General features: G+C 41.5%; 6 protein-coding genes across 6 annotated transcripts; 5 read left to right on the forward strand and 1 right to left on the reverse strand.

Annotated features, from left to right (window-relative positions):
* Positions 1-269: 269 nt before the first annotated feature.
* AK88_01135 (uncharacterized protein) lies at positions 270-7,931 on the forward strand (the record flags this gene model as incomplete). The annotated part of the gene is made up of 1 exon (XM_012478773.1): positions 270-7,931. One exon carries the CDS (start codon positions 270-272, stop codon positions 7,929-7,931), a length of 7,662 nt encoding a protein of 2,553 aa, XP_012334196.1.
* Positions 7,932-9,113: 1,182 nt separating this feature from the next.
* On the forward strand, positions 9,114-9,968 carry AK88_01136 (uncharacterized protein; the record flags this gene model as incomplete). Its single annotated transcript, XM_012478774.1, has 2 exons — positions 9,114-9,323; positions 9,462-9,968. The coding sequence occupies 2 exons, from the start codon at positions 9,114-9,116 to the stop codon at positions 9,966-9,968; spliced, it is 717 nt and encodes a 238-aa protein (XP_012334197.1).
* A 931-nt stretch (positions 9,969-10,899) lies between these two features.
* Positions 10,900-13,476, reverse strand: AK88_01137 (uncharacterized protein; the record flags this gene model as incomplete). Its single annotated transcript, XM_012478775.1, has 1 exon — positions 10,900-13,476. One exon carries the CDS (start codon positions 13,474-13,476, stop codon positions 10,900-10,902), a length of 2,577 nt encoding a protein of 858 aa, XP_012334198.1.
* Positions 13,477-14,932: 1,456 nt separating this feature from the next.
* On the forward strand, positions 14,933-16,249 carry AK88_01138 (uncharacterized protein; the record flags this gene model as incomplete). Its single annotated transcript, XM_012478776.1, has 1 exon — positions 14,933-16,249. One exon carries the CDS (start codon positions 14,933-14,935, stop codon positions 16,247-16,249), a length of 1,317 nt encoding a protein of 438 aa, XP_012334199.1.
* A 1,220-nt stretch (positions 16,250-17,469) lies between these two features.
* AK88_01139 (uncharacterized protein) lies at positions 17,470-19,887 on the forward strand (the record flags this gene model as incomplete). Its single annotated transcript, XM_012478777.1, has 1 exon — positions 17,470-19,887. One exon carries the CDS (start codon positions 17,470-17,472, stop codon positions 19,885-19,887), a length of 2,418 nt encoding a protein of 805 aa, XP_012334200.1.
* A 1,325-nt stretch (positions 19,888-21,212) lies between these two features.
* Positions 21,213-22,321, forward strand: AK88_01140 (uncharacterized protein; the record flags this gene model as incomplete). The annotated part of the gene is made up of 5 exons (XM_012478778.1): positions 21,213-21,378; positions 21,585-21,651; positions 21,780-21,894; positions 22,055-22,158; positions 22,282-22,321. 5 exons carry the CDS (start codon positions 21,213-21,215, stop codon positions 22,319-22,321), a joined length of 492 nt encoding a protein of 163 aa, XP_012334201.1.
* Between the last annotated feature and the right edge of the window lie 206 nt (positions 22,322-22,527).

Below are 22,527 nucleotides of genomic sequence, written 5' to 3' on the forward strand. Positions count from 1 at the left end.
AACAGGAGGAATAGAGGCAAAGCCAAAATAATAATTGTAACAAAAAAACAAAAGGAAACGAGTTAAATTTCCAGAAAGAGCGCAGCTGAATGTTATCCCAAGGGGGAAGGAAAGGAAAAGGTGGCAATTTTTTTTTTTTTTTTTGGTACATAAAAGTGTAGCGACTTTGTAAAAGGATAAACAGCCGTATGGTTCAGCACAATTGAGCAAGAATTTATTCACATAAGTGCGACGCTTAGGCCAAACAAGCTGCCAATCGGCGTAACAAAATGGCAGACGACAAGTCTGGGAAGGGGGCGTACATTAACAACCCCGAGTTCCCGTACAAAAATTTAAACATTAAAAAGATTGAACGGATAAGGAAAAGCGTCAGTCTAGGTAGCCAATTTTTTATCCATAAAAATCCAATTAACGATGAGTCCGGAGGAAGGGAAGCTGTTCCCAAGCAGGGGAATTTGCAAAATTACGGAAATAGCTTAAGCAAAAAATTTAGTAAATCGAAAAATTTTATAGAGAGAAACATTGAAAAAATATCTAGCTTAAGCAAAAAGAATGACATGTTCTTGAAGACCAAAAAGACATGTAACAGGAGTCACGTGGTGGGTTATGACGTACACAAAGATGCAAAGAGGGACATAAAGGAGAAGGCCACTACAGTTTTTGGTGCCGCTCCGCTAAAAAATAGAGCCGCGGGGAGCACTCCTGGGAACATTGGTAATGCCAATCAACACGGCAATAAGAACATTTTAAGCAAGACTCCAGTGAACCACCTGAAACACAAAACTACACTCGTGCATGCAAAACACAAAAGCGCAGAGTGCGATTCGGGCAGAAACAAGACGTATTCTACGAATAGTAATAATAACGCGGGGGAGGCTGTGAAAAGTGCAAAAAAGTTCCCAGGAATAGGAGAAAGGGGGAATAGACAGCACGTGGTCACTAATTTTGAGAAGCCCAAAAGTTTTGCCAGGAATTACGACGTGGGAGGTGGTGGACCGGCGTCCACTGCTAAGCTTGGCAGCTATGTGGCGAGTTATGCTTCTTCCAACCATGCAGCCGCGAACAACAGCAACAGTAATGCTCTTCTGAGAACACAAAAAACACTTCTCGATGAAGACACGGCAGGACAAAATCGCATGGCGAAAGTGCCCTCTACAGGAATGGCTAGCAGAAGCGCGGGTCATGATAGAGGCGAAACGCATTTGAGGAAAAATGCTCATGTAAGCAAAGGAATGATGAAACAAAATGAATGGGCGGATATAAAGAATAACGTCACCCAGGAGGAGGTAGCCAAAAAGAACAAGCAACAAACCAATGCGCAAGTCACACATTACCAGCCCGATAAGGATAAACATGTCACAAATGAAGGGGGAAAAAAAATAGAAAACAAATTAAAAGAAAGCTCAGATGTAGTATCACCTTATGAGGATAATGAAATAAAAAATAAAGGAATCGATTATGTAATGGATAGGAAAATGCAAGGAGAAGATACCTTAGAAAGTCAGACATGTGAACTCAACGAGATTGGAAAGTTAGAATATGATGGTTCAGGTGAAGGGACGGATATTTATTGTACGAATCATCAGCAGAAACCTAAACCAACAGATGAGGGGGAGCATATGTACCCTCAAAATAATTTCCCAAATGGTTACCATTATGGTGGAGGTGGCGTTGAAAAGGGTGATCGTGGAGGCGATGTGCGAAGGGGGATATATGTCTATGATGATGACAAGGGTGGAAGCTATGAGATGTGCGAATCGGGTGCGAGAGAGGATGGACATGAAGCAAAGGAGCAAGTGGATGAAGACAACGAAGAGGAGGTCATCGTCACAGAGGAATCGCAGGGGAGTGAAGGAGACGGCGTCTTGCTTAGGGAAACCAATAATATAGCTCCACCAATCTGTAATAGCGATAACGCAGAAGCAGGAAAAAAAGAATTCCCAGAAAAATCGATAAGCCTAAACGACAATTCTTCCCTCGATACGGTTACAAATTACAGTTTTCAAAGTAAGAAAGACCATCAAAGCTGGGGGGAAAAAATAAAGTTAAAAAATGGAACAACCAAAAAACTGCAAAGCGTAGACTATACGTCCAAGACGATGCACAAGGAAAAGGGTAAAGCTCTTTCTTCTCGATATGCGCATTTGGACTCATTGGGAAAAAAAACAAATGCAGAAAGGCTTACGCATAATAAAAATGTGAACGAATTATGTGGAAATGTTAGAAGCAGCATTGGAGCGTTTGACGAATTGCTCTTGAGGCGGCCTGCAAACTTAAAAGGCAGAAGTGTACCACCAAGTGGTATGTCTGTGCTTAATGGGGGAAAGGAAATAGGTGCCCACAGTGGTACTACAACGATTAGGGAACCAAATGAAGGTCTCACATCGCGTGATAATTATTCCTTAAATGAGTATCGAATGGTTGAAGGGAAATTTATGCAGGAGGATTTTTCTGCCAAATATAGGGAAGGACAAAGTGACGAAATAGAGAAGCCCTCTGAGGAGCCAAATGGGATGACGAGGACATGCATCAAGAGTGAAGAAAATTTCCTTTTTGATAAAAATAGGTATAATAATGTCAAAAGAGATGGACAGAAGGAAAGAGAGGAGATTACACATAAGCAACAAGTGTACACACACTATGGCGAAAATGAGCTGGAAATAATGGTTGGCGAAATGGAGAAGTTAGATGAGGGGGCGTGCGATGTCTACGCTAAAAAAAGTGACACTGTACGCTCAGATAAAAGATTATCGGAGCCATCTTCAGTGCAGAATGCGCAGATGCACACATGTGGCAACGGTTTAGATAACGTGATCGAGGCAGCAGATTCACCAATACAGAAACGAAATGCACTAAATGAGGATACACTTAAAAAACAGCTTGCCAATTCATATGACTACGAATTTTCGAGCTCGCGCAAAGCAAATCATAGCCTTTCTGGAAGTAACTTTTCTCCTGTGCACAAAAATCATTCGACCGAAGCGCAAAACCTGGGAAACGCCAACGAGGGTGAAGTACACAGTGACGATGAAGACTATAAATTGGTGACGGAGAATAAATCGACGGAGGACGAGATGGATGAAAAGAACGAGGAGGTAAGCGAGGAGGAAAAGGAAGAAAAGGAGAAAAAAAAAGGGGAAATACTCAATGATTTTCCAGACTATGACGGAGACACTGCAGATGATAAGCACCCCAATGGGGATAGCCCCAGAGGACAGTGTTACGGCGAAGGAGGACACATCAAGGAGCCTAACAAAGGCTATTTTGACAAGAGCTTTAATGAGGACTCAGTGGAGAAGGAACATTTATACGGCGACCCCGACAGTGCGAACATTCCTAGTAGGATCTTTCTAACAGTAAATGGGACAGACGCGCAAAAAGGTGTGCAAAAAAATGCGCACGATTCGGTGCAATTTAATAAGTCTGGTGGGGAGCCCTTCGAAGGTAAACGCGAAGTGGTCCGGGGTACGGAAGCCACAGAGAATCGTGGCGATAAGCCGGATGAGCAGGATGATGATAAACACAAGTTCCTGTGCAGCTCCAGCGACACTTATCATGTGGATGTATTGAAGTTGTACAATAATAAGCTATCCCATGAAGCGGGGAACAAAAAGAACAATAAACTTATAAACAAGAATATGATTTTGAAGGAGATATTCGGCTCGAATTATGAGTCCAGTTTGAAGAATGATCTGAACGAGTCGAGCAATGTGATTGGCCGCGAGCAGGAAGCGGCGGAGGAAGACGGGGACGAAGCGGGAAAAGTCGTGGAGGAACACGCACAGGATGGTGTAGAGGAGGAGGCGCCAAATTACCCAAACGAGGACACAACCAAGAAGGAGCCGCCGAACAACAGCGCTGCAATCATAAGCGATGATAAGTGTGACCATTATGCAAGCAACAAATCGATCGGAGGAGATGCCCACGAGCCGTTCGAGTCTCAGTTTGATACAAGTAACAGCGTGGAGAAGGACTCATTCGGAAGTGAGCTAGCCAATGACGAGGACTCGTTGCTTAAAAGGTATGAAGAGAATTCCTCCCCGCTGATTTTATCCAAGCCGTTGTTTAACGACAAAACGAGTGAAAGCAGTTATAACACAAGTGTGTTAATGGGTCGAGCAAAAAAAGAATCACTATCATTTCAGGACACCACTGCAGGGGGTAATAGTCATAAGGATAGAAATCGTAACGATGATGTCCTTGTAAAAAAGAAAGGGCTGCAAAATTTAGAGGACACGCCAAATTACACAGAGCAAAAGCGAACGCATAATGCTGGTGAATTGTCGAACGAATATAAGGAAGGTGGATATACATCGAAGGCAATGTTGGAGAAGGAGGCGGTAGGCAATGCACAGGACCCAGCAATGCATGTGCATAAGGTTGTGACGGATGGGTGGGGAGAATATTACGACGCTGGGGAAAGCAGCGATGTGAAGAGGGTGGAAGAACCGGATAGCGAAAACGAAATGGCCATCCTTGATGGTGTTGGCGAAAAGACAGCGCAGGAAGACATTAACAACAGAGCACCAAATGATGAGAAGGCAGAACGAGCGGATGGACTCTTTGAAAAAAAAAAGAGAAAGGGATGTGAGCATCCATATGATCATTACATTGATGAGTATGAACAAGGCTTCTCCTTGGTGAACCAGACGGCAGGCGAAAGGAAGAGAAATGAAATAGTTGAGCAAATAGTGATGTATGAAACAAGGAGGAACAGCCAAGGTGGGCAGTATCGCAGTTATAAGGACTATGTAAAAGTGGGAGAATTGGAAGGGAGAAATCACATCAGAGAAGAACTCAGGGGAGGACCAACCGAGGAGGATAACCCAATGCAGCCTCACAAAACATCGTGGACACAAAAAGCGCAACCTGGCAGCGACGGAGTAGCGAACACAGAGAATGAGTTGACACATGCACATGGCGAAACTCATGGCGACAGGAAACACAAAGCCATTTGGAAATACAAGGATAAGAATTTCCTAATCTATAGAGACAAATTATTTCAGGAAAAAGAAAAGGAAGCCAACCAAAGAAATTCCCACATGCATGACGACGAACAGTTAGACACGCATTATGGAAAAAAGTTTGATGTAAATAAAGAGAGAGAATATCTGTTCGACTCTATGAGCGATAATTATAATTATGATTACCTGAGGAAGGGAAGGAGTGGCAAGAATAGTTCTCAGATGATGAATTTGTATGAAAGCATTAAAAGCAGAATGGAGGCTAGCGGAAATAAGGAAAGTGATAATAGCAACTTGAAGAGCGTCATAAGTGACGACTACTATTTGGACTACATAAAGAATAGGAGAAAACATAGCAACAAATATCAAGGCCAAAAAAGCAGAGTAGATAGCTATAACAAAGTACAGCAAAGCAGCAATGAACATGACCTCATGATAAACAAAAGGAAAAGGAAGAATATATTCGAAAGTGATAGCTTGATAAATGATAGCAAGCATGAACATAATTTTGATCTGCCACGTAACAATAATGAATTCCTGGATGATGTGAAGAAAAAAATAAAAAAAATTAACCATATAGAGTGTAGCCATCTGTCCTATGGGAACAGTGAAAGTTCCAAGGCAGGTGCATTGTATAGCAGCATAAACGAAACAACAAATAGTAGCCACACTATTGTGTCGAAAAGGAGCAAATATATTTTGAAACACTCGAATGCTTCCTCTCTTTGTGATGATGTGCCTTTGTTTTTTAACTTTGTTAACTGCAGCTCAATCGTGTTAGGATCCGAAATTATATACGTCACAGATGAAACGTATGGGAAGTGCGAAAACATTTTAAAAGACAAACCATTCCACACTGCCAACGTGGAAAGGGGTTACTATGAAGATTACTCCAATGACCTCTATAACGTGACGAATAGTAATTTGAGCATTGGCATAGCCCATCCTAGGAAGCGCTTGGACGATATGGCTGGTAAGGGAAAGGTTGGCAATTTTCCTGGAGCACGAATGAACTGTTCTCGTGAGGAGAGGATAGGGGGGGAAAGCGGTTATCTCAAATTATCCGAAGAATCAAGTAAATGGGGGGAATGCCCGGGGTGGCTCACCAAAAGAAGAATAAAAAAATATTTCGATTTTTGTATAGTGAAGCTATGCAAACCAACCCTCATCAAAGGAATAGACATTGACACAAATAATTTTTTGGGAAACTACGCTCCGTATGTTTCTATCGAGGGGGCGTACATCGAAGACGACATGTTAATGAGTGCGGAATCATTTTCAAAATATGTGGACCAAATTAAATACCAGAACAAGAAAAAAAAATATTTCATGTTTGAGAAGGACTTTTTTTCGCAGCACCACCCTAGGGGGAGGAGCAATGAAAGGGGGGGTGTTCACAACGAAAATGGAGAATGCAGCAATACGGGTGATGTCAGCAACAGGAATAAGAATCACAGCGCTAACGCAGATAGGAAAAATCTGTTCCTATCGAGCCGAAACAGCAGCGGGGAAAACCGCTACTGGAGCAATGAGCGGAGACGTCTGGACGACCATGTGCTCAACAATAGAGAAGAGGTAGAATTGGTGATAGACGGGAAAACATATTTTAAAAGAAACAAATATTTTTATGAACCCATTTTGATAGATCCCCTTGACAAGTCCGACCAGGTGTATGAAAATTATTTGGAAATTCTAAGGTATAATGATAAGTATAAAAAATTGAGGACTAACCCTAAGTCTACGTCGTTTGTGGCCAACGGAAATGAGTACCGCTACATAGATAATAAATTGTACACGCTTGTAGATGTGACGAGGGAGATAGCTAGTAGGTATCCTGGAATCCACAAGGGGTGTTTGTTAAGGAGCTCCTCTTCCCCAGTGGGCACGGACCCTAATGGGGCTAACAGTGGCGAGGGGAGGGGTTATTCCAGTGGTGACCACTATGGAGATCGCTTCGTCGGAGTGGAGGGAGATGGTCCTAGCGGAGCAATGTGCCATGGGGAGTACCCCACGGGTAGCGCAGCGCAGGGGGGGCGGGGCGAGAATGATGACAATTGTGAGAATGGCGTAAATGGCGAGAATAGCGAAGAGGAGGAGGGAAACCCATTCCTCTCAAACTCGTACAACTCAAACACGCTCTTTTTAGACAACGACTACTCAGTAGAAAAGAAAATATACAACGACCTGCACAAGCAGTATCAATGGGTATCCATCCTAGAGGACGAAAGGATGAATCCTGGATTTAAAAACTACAATCATAACTGTTTCAACATAAACACATGTAACAAAATATTTACGCACCTGATTGTTTGTCTACTCCCCGATGGAGGAATAAACAAGTTGCGAGTGTATGGAGAGATAAAGATAAGTGAAAATGTTCGAAAAAAAAGTTACAAAAAGACGATTAATGCGTGTGATATTTTAGATGGATCCCACGTCGTCTACACAACTGATGAATTCTATGGAAAATCTGAAAACATATTGATCGATCAGAACTCGGAGTATGTTATGGGGTGGCAGACAAGAAGACTCATCAATAGGCCTCTACGTTATGTTGAGAATTTGACGATAAATAATATTTCGTCCATATTTTTTAACAACAACTATTGTATAATTAAGCTCAGTTTTATTACCAGCATTAAGTACATAGAAATTAACACCATATTTTATGAGTACAATTTTCCGTTGTGCGTTTCGATTGACTATTGCTATATGAAGGAAGTACACTCGGAGGAGAAGTCCAAGCAGATTGAATTTTTTGGTGAAAATATTGAGAATATTCAGTGGAAGGAGCTTCTCCCTCTGTCCTACATTAAGGGGAACCACATCAATTTTTTTACGGTAAATGGTAGCAGCTCTGATGAGGCACCTTTGCCTGACATGGTGTCCTCCCATCTCCGTCTGAACATATACCCGGACGGGGGCATAAACACGATTAAGGCATACGGCCCGGTGGTAGAGGTATAGCGGGAAAAGAAGCGTGGGGTGTGAACGTCGTGACGACTCATCGCGTGTCATACTTATATGCTTCCCTTCTTCAATGGGCATAGAAAAAAACTGCTTGCTCCTATGAATAATCCGCTTTGAATTCAAATAATCCTGCTGGCTACGGTCACTACGCCCTTCTTTAAACACTCTTGTTAGGGGTATATGTGGATCCGTTTGGTTCACCCGTATGTTTTAAACACGTCCATGGTTGCACAAGTGGCTACCTTCTGGCGTAGCACAGTTGAAATGGTTCCACATGGCGATGGCTTTTTTTTTTTTTTTTCTTTTTTTTTTTTGTGGTGCACTTTTGTCTCTGTTTTTTTCTTGTTTTTTTTTTAAAGCGTGTCATTATTTTGTTATGTGTCAATTAGTTGCTCATTTATGTAGCTTAACAAACATTTTTTTTTTTTTTTGGGGCCACTTGGATTATGAGCTGCCAATATGCTCAACTGGAACGGCGACTTTTCCAGCTATACAGCATCATTGTGATTTTGAGTTTGCGGCATTATTACATTTGCTACCTTGCGGGGGGATAGATAACGCAACACGTACGTAGCAACGTGGAACTGCCAATGTACATGTATTGTCCTTGATTAAGCTCTTTTTTGAAGCGTGAAAAATAGCAAAGCGGAGGAAGAGAAGTCGCCCTTTAGTGCAAAAAACTAGTCACAGCGGCCGTGTGTAACAGGCGCAAAAAATACTAGTTGTAGTTCGGTAGAAAGCGCATTTAGGTATGTGCACTTTTTAGCCCGTTCTACACTGGAAACTGGAGGAAGTATATTATAGCATTCGAGCTCTTGGAATGGTGGGGGAAATAAAGCATTTCGGATTGGAGAGTTAATTATTATTTTCACCATATAGATAATCTCCCGCCATATTATTATCGTCACTACGCGTACAACGCCTTTTTGCAGCACACGTATGTGGTCGCGTGCATTCTTGTCATTTTTTGCGGCCATATATACGTGACGATAGTAGCACAACGGAAAAGGAACCACACCAAGTAGAACAAGAAAAACATTCCGAGTCCTCCCCCCTCTATATATACATAAATACATATCTATATACATACATATGTACGCACGTATATACGTACACACAGACACACAGGTGCAGCCCCTTTGAGGTTTATCGAGCCACTATTCAAAAGAACAGGACAGAATGATGAAAGGAGCTATCTTTATCCTTTACCTCATTCTGGCACAGCTCTGTTTTGGCTTTAAGAAATTCACGCCCAATCACGTTCTGAGTGTTGTTTCCAGAAGGGGGAGCCCAAGTAGCAGGTCTTCGCTAAAGCTGCATGAGTCTAAGAGCATAGATCTGGCAAATGACCTGAAGGAGAATGACCTGATTCCCAACGTCAAAGTTATGGTACAATGAGGATCGACACTGGGGTAGAATTTGCGGCCGTTTTTCCTGTCGCAGTATTCATGTATTGGCTATGTTCCTCGTACAGCACTGTACTGCACTATAATATGCGTTATTTATTACCCTTTTCTTTTTCCCCAGATCGACGTGAAAAACATGAATGGCACGGACCAGCCGGGGGAGCAAAACGACTTCAAAGCCATTGATACGCACGAATTGTTTAAGAACAAAAAAATACTATTGATAAGCCTTCCGGGAGCTTTCACCCCCACATGCACGTCCAAAATGATACCGCAGTATGAAGACGAATATGATTTCTTCATTAAGGAAAACAAATTTGACGACATCTACTGTATCACGAACAATGACATTTTTGTGTTAAAAAGCTGGTTTAAAGATATGAAAATAAAAAAGGTGAAATATGTTAGTGATGGGAATAGCTCCTTTACCGAGAGTATGAATATGCTTGTGGACAAGTCCAACTTTTTTATGGGCATGAGACCTTGGAGGTTTGTTGCTATAGTGGAAAATAACATACTGATAAAAATGTTTCAAGAAAAAGATAAGCAACATAATATGCAGACGGACCCATATGAAGTTTCGTCCGTTGCGGCTGTTAAGGAGTTCCTTCAACAGAATCAGTTATGAGGGAGGAGAAGTGTGACGTGCGGACGACTCTGTCCAATGGTTGGGATGATTCCCAGGTTTTGGAAAGCCCAACCATTTGTGGGGGTTCAAACGAAAGGCGCATTTTTTCATCGAAGTGTCTTTCCCTTGTGGTGCACGAGAGTCAACTTGGTCAGCCATTTGGCATTTTTCGAAAAGCTCCTCTGAAGCTTTGAGTCATTTGTTTTACATTATCGTATTTATGTATTTATTTTAATTTTTTTTTTTTTTGCATTTTTTATTTGACACGTATATGCGACGGGGGCTATACTAAAGACCCCGTGGGGAACTTTCAGCGAACGCCTCTGTGCGGTGCGCCACCTGTCCGTATTGTGAGAAGCGCACCCGGGCAGTCTAATTTGTACAGTTGATTATATTTAATTAATTTGGCAAACATAAATGAGTGTTCACTTAAACAGTCTTTAAAAAAAAAAATACATAAAACATAAAACAAAATTTTTATTGTTTGTGGCTTCGCTGGTGCTCACTAGCCAGGCATGGTACGCGCGCGTACGTGAGCATTTCGGCACAAGCACGGGTAATATTACTGCCTTAATGGGCAGAAGGCAAGTCGGCATACTTGGAGGCATATTTTTAAGGCGCAGGTTGGTATGGAAAGCATCCAAGTGTGTGTACACCAATTTGACAGTTGCGGTCAAGCGTTGCCTTGTTAAGCGATGAATTGGGGTGTATCACATGGAGTACGGCAATCCGTACGTGTGTTGAACGCACATATAGGGGGTACTGTTGAAGATGACAATTATATGCTTTATACGCCTAAGGACTGCCCCACGCATATGAACAGATATTTCAAAGCGTTTCAATATAGCGCACAGTGAATGTGAGGGAAAATAGTCCAGACCCATTCACCTATCCATTCATCTGCAACTGGACACTGAATCCCCGTCCCTTTTCAACGGATGGTCATGTTTTCCATACCAGCACAGTTGTTCATAAGGATGGACTTAAAAATATCATCTTCATTAATATTCTTCATGGTCTCTATATTATTATTTTGGACTTGTAATTCGTTTTCTATTTTTTGTCTCTCCTTTGGCTTCACTTTGTCAATAATAATTATGCTGTAGTTGTCCTCTTTCTCTAAATGTAAGCTGATGTCATTGTCAAAGGTGTGTTTTCTTAGGTCATATGCATTTACATAATCTCCTGGTTTTAAATGTCTAGCGTTACACGTTTTGGTGAGTATTGTGTTTCCCTCGGATTCGTCGTACAACTCGACAAATGCGTAAACGAGTTTGTCTAACTTTACTTTTCTAGAGGAGGATTTACAACTCCTTGTGTCTGCCAATGAGCCATTGTCTTCGTTGACTTGGAAAAGGTCATCGGACGAGAATTCCTCCATGGTATTTGAGCTGACCGAATTTTTCGTTTTCCTCTTCAAATTAACGTTTTTATCCTTGGCTCGTATCGACCGGTTTGACGCTCCCTTTTGGCGTCCATTCATGGATTCATTATCCTCTTGATCAGCGTCTCCAATGGAGTCACAGTACCTGCCATTGGCCGCGGCGGCACCACCTCTCCTGTCATTCTTGGAATACGGGTCGTTGTCGATGTACTCCACGTTGAGTATGAGGAAGACCTTGGAGTCTGCCTTGCTCAGGAGGGGCAGGAAGGGGTGCTTGTTGTACCTCTCTTGCGATATATGAGCAGAGTTAGAGGAACAAAAAGGATTAATCAATATGATGAATATGGAGACATGCAAGCACAGGTAGAAGGTGCTCTTCATTCCATACTTGATGGATAAATCTTTCGGGAAAAAAATCAAATCGTATTTACATATGGGACAAATGTCAATAGAGAAGGAGTACAAATAATTATACGTGTTATTATTCGCATCGTGGTTTATCAAATGCTTTGAATTTTTACATTTTGACATTGTCTTGCTTAATATGAAATCGCAGAATTTGAGGGCATCAGTTCGTGACAAAAAATGGAAGTCTAAGCCATCTGGGTTGGATACTATGTTAATAATATTTTCGTTCATATTATATTTTAATAGTAAACTTTCCAAAAAGAGGAGTGTTTTTTTATGTTCAACTTTTTGCCTAACCGATACACAAGTGTTGTATGTGTATGGAGTATAAGTCTTTTTGCAATCATCACACTGGGTGTATTTTATTACGTAATGTAAAATTATCTCCATCTCGCTGATGAAATTATTAATCAATTCTTCTTGTACGGTGAGGTGTATTTTGATTCTTTTGCTGTGCGGTTCTGTATATAAGAATTTTGCGTCCAATATTTTTAGCTTTTTCAATTTATTCACTTTTTTTAAGCATAGGGCTAGTAATTCTTTGCTCTCCAATTCGCAATGTACCCACCGGTTGTGCAGGTACCTCTTACACTCTCGACAGTAGTATATCAGGTAGGTGTCCTTATTTATGTTGACGCTACTACTTTCTACGTTTTGTAAAATGCAGTTGCTGCACATTTTGGACGCGTTGGCCTTGATGCTGTCTCCGCACAGGATGCACGCGATCAGTTGCATGCTATCGTTTTGTTGGTTCTCCACGGAGTACACGTTTTCGTAGTCCTTCCCGTTAGTTTGGAGGAGGCAATCATGGGGAGCATTCCCATTTGGTATCGGCCCATGTGTAGAGCCATTTTCCCCTTTTCCACGCTCCTGCATGGAGTTCAGAATGTCGACGAACGAGGACGCACGGAAATTATTTAGACTCTCGTTGTACGACTTTTCAAAATCCATGCGTTCCGTTTTAAGCTCCATTTGGTCCCTCATTATGGCCTCCGTTTTAATATGCCATTGCGCTTTGTCCCCCCCTTGGTCATTCTTTTTATTGGGAGTCATGTCGTCAGTCTCGCCCCACTTCAGTTGATCCTTCAAAAACACGGAGTTCTGCTCATTCTTCGCGCATTCACGCTTGTCGAATTTAACATACACTGGCTCTTTCTCCTTGTCTTTGTATTCGTTCTGTTTGCCGAGTGCGGAAAACAGCTTGTGTTGATTTTCTTGGGTGCGGAACATCTTGTGCTGGTTCTCCTGTGCTACGAAAAACTTGAACTGTGTTTGGAAGCGCCTATACTGATTGTCCTCGCTGGAGAATAGCTTGTGCTCGTTTTCGTTGCATGCACTGTCATTGGGGGTGTCTTCTTCTTTCCCCCAGCATTTGCCATCGTTTCCTTTACCGCAGGTGCTGCACTTATCCCAACTGTTTTTGACAAAGTCGTTCGCTTTGGATTCACTCTGCTGACCGTTACTGTGCTTGTCCTCGTCTGTTCCCGTGTTGGCTGAATTCCCATTTTTGTTCACTTCCGAAGAACCGCTATCCATTGTTACGTCTTCCTTTTTCGCATCTACCCCATCTTCATCAAGCAGGAAACTGACTTTCTTTGTGACTTTTTTCTTCTGCATAGATTCGTTGGAGCTTTTTTCATTCGTCACGGCTACCTTCTGTTCAGTTACTTCCTTTTCGCCATTTTGACAGGTGTCGTCCTTTTCTAAATTGCTCATTTTGCTCTGTTTTCCTTCTTTTTTTTTGGAAAATCTTATGTAGGTATTAATTCAAGGCGGGACAAAAAAGTGGCCAAAAGAAGAAGACGAAAAAAATGCGGAATAATCTGCCAGTGGGTTAAAAGGAACTTATTGCAACGTAGAATAGTCTACTTGAGAATGTCCTTCTTTCATAATGCGGTTTTGTTCATTGCCGGTAGAGGACAGATTCCGCACAGTTATTTCTTCCTGTAAAAATTGAGGGGTACATATTCTCAAAAATAATTCAGAAATTGTTGTTTTTTTGGTATTCTGTTCTCGTATTATCATTAAACGTATAATTTGTACTTTATCCCATTTATCGTTTATCCGTTTTTTTTTTTTTTTTTTTCCAAATTGTTTTCCAGTGTTTCTGGATGGATTTTATGTCAATATGGTTTTTTCAAAATGAGAAGGCAGCTTTTTCCTCTGTGGGGCTGAAGGAAGAAAAATTATTTCGACGGTCCCGCATTAACAAGTGGAGCATTTTAAAAAAGGCGCATGCTTTTTCGCCCTATTTGCTTAGACGGTTTTTTGTGAACCTTTTCAGAGTTACATGTGGCTTGCGTGTTTCTATTATATTTTTTTTTTTTTCGCAAAAGGGCGTATTATGCACGAATGTACATGTTTACACGTTTGTATATTTATATGTTTATGTACGCGCAGGAACATGTTCCCTTTCTTTTCATGGCCTCATGCTCATGGTTACGCCCTTGTAGGCACTTGCTTTTTTATCCCCCACCGCGTCAGCAAAATTCTTCGGAAAGGCCATGGTGCTGCAGGGTTGGTGAGGGCCCGGAATATTCCTATATAAAAACCCCATGCGGTGTCGCAGTTTTATGTTAGCTCATGGTATGCGTTGCGTTTGCTTTTTCCACACGTATACGTCGAAGCGTTTTTTTTACCGCGTCAGCGCTAATTTTGTAGCACTCTCGGGTTAACCCCATAATGGAATTGTTGTTAGGTGGGTACCAACGTGTCAGTACGCAAGTAACAATACTATGCATTGTATTTTTAGCCACTTTATGGTGCGGCTTAAGATTAATACATAATTGGGGGCAAAAGAATTACCCTACTTTTGTTATGGGGTTAGCTTTTTTAAAAAAAACGACGCCATTTCGACATATAAACGGAGACAAATTGAGTGGAAAAATATCTTGAAGCAGATGGAATTAAGGATGTTGTTAAAGAATCACATGTTGTGTCAAATTGAAGCAACATAGCATTGTGCCGTGCGTCTGTTCGCCACACTGGTACAGTTTTCTACTTAAAAAAAAAAAAAAAAAAAAAATCAGAACAGGCGGGGTAATTAGAGTAATTCGCCAGTTGCATACATTTAATTACCCTTTCTTTTGGAGAAAATCAAAAAACAGGTACTCATTTATGTAAGCTCACATTTGAAGAATTATCAATCTGCCTCATCATCAGCACATATAAAATGAGTGAACAGAGAGAACAGGAAAGTGCAGAAGTAGTCCAGGTTGTTGAAGGGGACGATGAGGAGAATGAATCATGTACGCCGCTGAATGGCGATACAAGTGATACCAAGAAAAGGAAGGGCGATGAGGGAGACGATGATGAGGACGAAGAAGAAGACGAGCATGACGACGATGATGAGGGTGCAGAAGAAGATGATGAGGACGATGAAGGAGATGAGGAAGACGAATACAATGAAGAGGACGATGAAGGAGATGAGGATGATGACGACGATGAGGATGACGATAAGGACGACGATGATGAAAAAGATGATGATGATGATATGGATGGAGATGATGATGGGAAGGACGACGATGATGAGGACGAAGATGAGGACGAAGACGACGATGATGAGGACGAAGACGACGATGATGAGGACGAGGAGGATGATGATGAACAAGAGAAAGAAGAAGATGATAATGACGAACGAGACTCGCACAACGACGGCGCGGATGAAGACCCTTACATGCTAAAAGACGCGACGTACATCCAAAAGAACGAGCTCTGGAGAAACCGACAGAGAGTTCTGATCGTGAGGTCGCCGCTAAAAAAAAAGAACTGCAAATCGTTCGTCGAAAATTTAAAGCTGTTGCTACCGCATCATAAGACGGAAAGCAAGTGGAACAAGAAGGCCAAAAAAAGCGACCTATGTGACATAAGCTACAGCAGAAACTGCAATAACATTATCTTTTTTGATATAAAGAAAAAAAGATATTGCTTGTGGATATGTAAAAATAAAACAGGACCTTCTCTATATTTTGAGATCTTGGATTATATCCCCTTGCACAGTTTACTTTTTTCTGGGAACTGCTTATTGTATTCAAGGCCTTTATTAATTTTTAGTAAGGCATTTGACGAATTGGAGCACCTGAAATTAATCAAAGAGGTTTTCATTCAAGTGTTCGGGACGCCCAACTACCATCCGCTGAGCAAACCCTTCTACGATCACTGCTACTCTTTTGTGCATGTGAATAATTTGATTTACTTTAGACATTACCAAATAATGCCAATAACTTTAGCAGATTCTAACAATGTTAATAAGCAGAAGTTGGTGGAAATAGGGCCCAAGTTTACTCTACATATTATTCGAATCTTTGAAGAGTGTTTCAAAGGGAGAGTTTTGTACGAAAATGTAAAGTACAAGAATTATGTGTCCCCACAGCAGATGCGGATGCAAAAGAATGCGCATAAGAAAATGAACAATTTAAAGAAGAAAAAGAATATGTCCAAGAGAGTGAAGTTTATCCGGACCCCGATTAAAATGGACATAGACTTTTAGTTTGGGGGTGGTGGTGCACCTGGGTCTCTACCACGAGACGAGGCACCTCCCCCCGGATCTTTCCCGCCCGCGTTATCGTGAGTGGGTATTTGTGTTTGAATGTGAATGTTTGGTTATGTTTTTTCCACTTGGCATTTGTCTGCTTTTTTACGCCGTCTTTATACCCTGTTTTTACACCCGTGTTTGTGCTTTTTTTTTTTTTTTTTTTTTTTTTTTTTTGTTAAGGGGTCGGAGGCGAGTGCGCGTCACCCATTGTACACATATATAGGGGAAGATACCCGCACTCGACATATGTGTGCCATTCCTTCTTAAAAACGTTCTCATGAAAAAATGGAAGAGTTGTGGACAAAGAGAACGCCATACATATGTTACGCGTTCCTTTGTAGACGCCCCCCTTTTTTTCTTGCCAACTTCAACCTCCCGTAAAAAGTGACATGCGTGCATAGTAGCACATGCAGCATTGTAGATTTAAAACAAAAACAAAAAAGAAACACATGCATATTGTGTGGTTTGCAACCTGGCTGTATTATTTGAGTGGTGTTTAAAGGGATTGCTACTACATTCTGTTTTTCGTGCCTACTGCTTTGGTAAAAATAAATAGGAAGGCGGATAAAATGCTATGAAAAATTTGAATTCATTTTTGCTTTTTTTACCTTTAAGAGGGGTAGCCTTTTATGTGGCGAACTTGCCATGATGTTCCTTTTCATCATAACAATGAATTTCTTTATTCTTTCCCATTTGTGTTTTCCCGTTGGTTGAAACGAATCAGTTTTTTTTTTTCCCACATTTGATGCTAAAAAAAGGAAAGCAACGCATAAGAATGTGTTAAAAGGATGTTTCTGCAACATGACTTTTTTTTTTTGTTTTTGAAAAGGGGCGTTGAGAAAAAAAAAAAACAAAATGATCCATACATACGAATATAACATACCAATGTGCGCGGAGAGTGCGTAATAAAAAGGGGGCAGCCGAAAAAACGTTAGAAGGGTAGCAGTCATGGCAGAATACATGACAACGTAAATTTACCGTCCCCAAAGAGGAAGAGTAAACATGGTAAAGTGTATGAATATAAATATCCCCCCTTTACGTTATGTGCGCATGAACGCTTTTACATACCTTCAGCGTGTACCTGCATATAGCTGTTGGATGGGTAACGCTTAGAGAGCGCAGAGAAAAGAACATCGAGAGCGCTTTCAAAGGTAAAAAAAAAAAAAAAACCCAAAATGTCGTTGGCCAGGGAGAAATATCTGAAAAGGAAAAGAGAACTGCTTGGGAACATAAACATAATTGACAATAACTTAGGAGAAAAGAAGGAACAAAATTTGGAGGAAAGAAAAAGAGAAGGAAAAAATGAAGAGAATCCCTATGAACGTAAAAATGAGCAGACGCTAAGGAGAGATAGAGAACACCGTGTGAAGGATGAGTGGGGCAACAGCCAGGGAAGAAGGCCCCCCCACGATGGTAGCAGCTGTGGCGGCTATAACCAGATAAGTCATAGGAAAAACGACCGGAGGCCCCCGGATGATCGGGGACACCACGTCGACCGTTCACACCACGGTGAACCTACGTGGCAGGGGAGGAAAGATCCCCTGTTGGATGCAAACCGAAGCAAACCAATTCTCACGAGGAATAAGGATAACCCCGTATTCAGCAAAAGTAACACACCCGATGACACGCAGCAGTGGAGCATCCGCTCCGAAAAACTAAGAAGAGACTCCTCCAATGTGAGTCAAAGCGCACATAGCTTCCGCTCGGTGAATGAAAATACGTCTAATAAGGATGTAGAACTTACAAAGGAGAGGGACAAAAAGGGGGGACCCTCCCCCGCGAGTACCACCTCATACGAGGTACTAACCAATTTAAGTAATATAGAAATAAACGATAGCGCAACTTTGCTAATATACACGTGCAAGTTATTGCTACAAATGTGTGGGAAGGAAAATGAAAATAAAGCCAAGATGAATATGTCCCTCTCTTCGGTTGAAATATTGAGAGAAATAAAAAACAGAAATAGGAAAAATGTAAAGTTACTTAAAATAAACATTCTAAATGAGGTACTCACGTATATGTCTCTTAAGAGCGGAGGGGCGAGGGATCAAGTTGGTACAAATCCAAATGAGCCAAGTCTAGAAAAACATAAAGAAATAAAACTAGAGGAGGCCTGTATTGATATAGAAAATGTGGGAATAAGCATAATAATAAAAGTTATTTACATAAAGAATGTGAAGAATTTACTCATGAAGTGTTTGTTTCAACATGGTAAGGGTGGCACACAGGGGGGAGATGGAATGGGTGTAGGAAGAGGCACAAATAGGAGTGACAGGGGATATATTGAGGATAAAAAAGGTGGGCGTGTGCTTGTGGGAGGTATGCAAATCCCGTATGAGTATCGAACCACTGGGGGAACAGAAAGCAGTGGGAGTAACACATACAATTCGCTTCTGCAAGAAAATGAAAGAAAAAAATCAAAACAAATTAATAACCAAAACTATGCAATGGAATATGAAACAAAATATGGAGACGGTACTCAAGGCGGAAACAAATATAATCAGAGTGACGATGCCAAACATGTTAACAATAGTAGTGGTAATAACAAAATAAACTATCTTGAAAATTTACTAAACGAACCAACGGCAAAGGAAAAGAAAATAAAACAGGAGAAGACCAATATTTTATCTATAATTGAAGCACCAACGGTGATAGAAGAAATGCGAATAAAAAAGTTTCAAAAAAAAGACGACTCAGTAAAAATTATATGTCCCTATTTGACGAAAGAAGTATGCCAAAAGCATAACAAAGAATGCAATAAAGTTCATTTTAAAAAAATTATATCCGAGCATACAGATGTGTCATTGGGAGACTGCTCCTACCTAGACACCTGCAGGCACATTGAAACGTGTAAATTTGTTCATTACGCCGTGGATAAAGAAGACCAAGCAATGGGTAGCCATCAAGAATGTGTGACTGAGAAGAATGCCGACATTTTTAGCATGACGGATAATACTTACGGACCACAGTGGATAAGATGCGATTTAAGAAATTTTGACTTGAGTATTTTTAACCAGTACGTTAGTGTTGTGATGGCAGATCCCCCGTGGGACATCCATATGGATTTACCGTATGGGACTATGACAGATAATGAAATGAAATTGTTACCTGTGCAGCTAATACAAGATGAAGGCATGATATTTTTGTGGGTCACTGGTAGGGCAATGGAACTGGCAAGGGAATGCCTACAAATATGGGGTTACAAAAGAGTAGAAGAAATTTTATGGGTTAAAACAAATCATTTGCAAAGAATTATAAGAACTGGTAGGACTGGCCATTGGCTGAATCACTCCAAGGAACATTGCCTAGTTGGTATTAAGGGAAACCCCGTTGTTAACAGAAATATCGACTGTAATGTGATCGTATCTGAGGTTAGAGAAACTTCTAGGAAACCGGACGAAATTTATTCCCTAATAGAGCGCATGTGTCCGCAGAATTTGAAAATCGAGCTTTTTGGGAGACCTCACAACATCAGGAGAAATTGGATCACCCTGGGGAACCAGCTGAACGGCGTAGTTTTGCACCATCCACAAATTAAGGAAAGGTATAACAAGATAGCCGCGCAGTTCAATATGCCGCTCTGCGGGGAGTAGCACGGAGGTGGGTACGCGGGTCAGTAGTACATTTCTATGACATGTAACTGGCACTTGGCTACCACACGGTAAACTTGTAGTCCATCTGGGGGAACACACCCATTTTGGGTGTCACCACGAGCTGCCAAATATGGGCAGCGTGGAATAGTGTGATTTGCGCACTGGGAACAAAATCTATGAAGATGCTAAAGTATGGATTACTCAAAATGGGGTAAGGCAAACGGCGTAAGGCACACGACGTAAAATTGAGGAGCGCTGGTATGTTGCGTTGCCCCCGCCCCCGCCGATAGTTATCTCATTTGCCCAGGCTCAGTTGCGGTTGCTGTAGCAGCTGTTTGGCGTAGCCACGTCGGCGCACGCATGTAGTTACGTACACATATGTGCACATCGCATGTGACGTACTGTTTATGTTTTTTTTGTGTGAACCATATTTTGTACCCGTCGAGTCCTCTCACAGTTCCACCACTTCAATGATCAGCAATAGAATTTTGTTGTCCCTTTTTTTTTTTCTTTGTTTTTGTAAAGAAAATTGTCCATATTTGAGGAATTGCGCGAATATTTATTTTAAGCGCAAATATATGCCCACGTTTTTTCCGTTTTGAAATTAACCCTTTGTTAACATTTTTTCATTTTAAGGTGAAATTTTAATAATTTATAATTTTACAATTTTTAAAGGCCCAAAAAAGGGGAATCCGAGTGATTTACTCCAACCGAAAAAGGTAAGCGTGGGTATACATACAACATAATACAGCAGTGTGTCCCAAAAAATAGGTTTAAAAGGGAACGAACTTTTTTTTTCCATCATTGTGTCATAGGAAGGTTGTTTGTTACCACTTCTTAGTGAAGGTAGAAAAATATTGGGGAGAGTAAACGTCTTCATATATTTGCCTATTCAAAGCGCGAGCTGGGCACGTGTTAACCATATGGAGGGCTTTCCCCCTCGGGAAGTATTCAAATGGGTTACTCAAGTGCACAAACAGGAACATTAATAATTGCATACGTATGCGTAACTTCGTTTCCCCTCGGCTATAATCCCTTCGCACATGGATAACAAGTCGGTGGGGCCTTTTTCTTTACACCGCAGTATCCAATTAAATTTGACCATGGTGAAAATAGATCCCTAAAATAAGGGCAAATTGGGGGCAAGTCAAAATAGAATTTCTGCCTTGTAGGAATTTCTCCCCAAATGAATACTCCCTGGTATGTTTTTATGCTCATTCTTAAGAGGCAAAACTTATCTACACCCACGCCATGCCGCATTTGTTAATCCTTACCATAGTTGACGACTCGTCATGTGACAATTGAAACCAGCATGCAATCGTAAAATGAGGAAACTATGGACCCCCATAAGAAGAACAGAACATCAGAAGGCGATAAAGAACAACTACGATGAAGAAACGAAGGAGAACTTTGAAAAATCACTCCCAAAGGATTTCATAGAAAATAACAGGAACAACAGGATCCCATACTTTGAAATTAAGGAAGCCACTCGTAAGTGAACTGCGTCTGCTAGCACCACACACAGTGGCTAACTGCTTGCCGTTTAGCAGATATACAGAGCTATGCCTCTAATACGATGATATTAGTATCACTACATGCCTTTGTGCATTCTTATGAGCTTACCCATTCATCTAAAACACGTGGTATGGCCTTTTCCGGCACCTGCCCCCCCCTTTTTTTTTTCTTTAACTCCGTAGTGATCGAGCAGAAGGAAAAGAAGGAAGCTCAGAAAATATTGTCCCTGGAGTTACGAGACAAGTGCAGGTAAAAATGGAGGTGCAGCTCATGATGCGTTAAAAGGGCACCTCGAGAACAGCCATGTGTGCATGTTTATGTAGACGCTGCGCTCTCCCGAATTGAAGTGCTCAGTTTTCACTTGACTCCTCTTGTAGGGCCGAAATTGACGACTACGTGGAGTGCTCGGTGGGAAGGCTGTGGACAATTCTGCGATGCAAGGATGTGATGATTAACATGAGGAAATGCTTGAAGAAGTATGAAAATCTCGAGGTAAGTGAAAGGGAGTCCAATGGCGAAAAGTGGGGGAAAAAAAAATGCCTCTGCAAAATGGAGGGAAAATGTCAATTGCACTTTTTACGGGAACACCTCGTGCACGTACCCCTGTGCGCACGTGACCACATGTGCTCATCCCCATCTTTGCCCCCCGAAGTATGTGAAGTTCCGGGAACAGCAAATTATCGAGGAGCGGAAGAGAAATGGAACAAGTCTGCACAGATCAGACGAGCGGGCCAGATACAACAGATTTGTCTACACGTAAGGAGAAAAGGGGAAGGCACAAAATGAGGGCGTGTCACACATGCGTGTGCCCCCTTCCGATGACGAGAAGTGCGCAACTGATGCATTTTTCCAAAATGACATCCTTTTTCTATTTTGTAGGGATAAAGAAAAGGGCTGGGTCCCAGAAAGGCAATACTGAAGATTCTCCCCGGAGGGTCTGCAAGTTTTTTTGTGTTTTTTGGCGCAAATTTGTTAGAACGCACTGGAGTGAGCCTGAGTCTCTCACACGTGCGTGTGCTTCTTCAAAGTTTTATGGAAATTTTGTGAAACAGAAAAAAAAAAAAAAAAAACATAGGTGGCATAACTACAATCGGAAGGAGCCACAACTGGTGGGGAAACGAATTT

Source organism: Plasmodium fragile (assembly GCF_000956335.1).
Source record: "Plasmodium fragile strain nilgiri unplaced genomic scaffold supercont1.9, whole genome shotgun sequence".
NCBI lineage: Eukaryota > Apicomplexa > Aconoidasida > Haemosporida > Plasmodiidae > Plasmodium > Plasmodium fragile.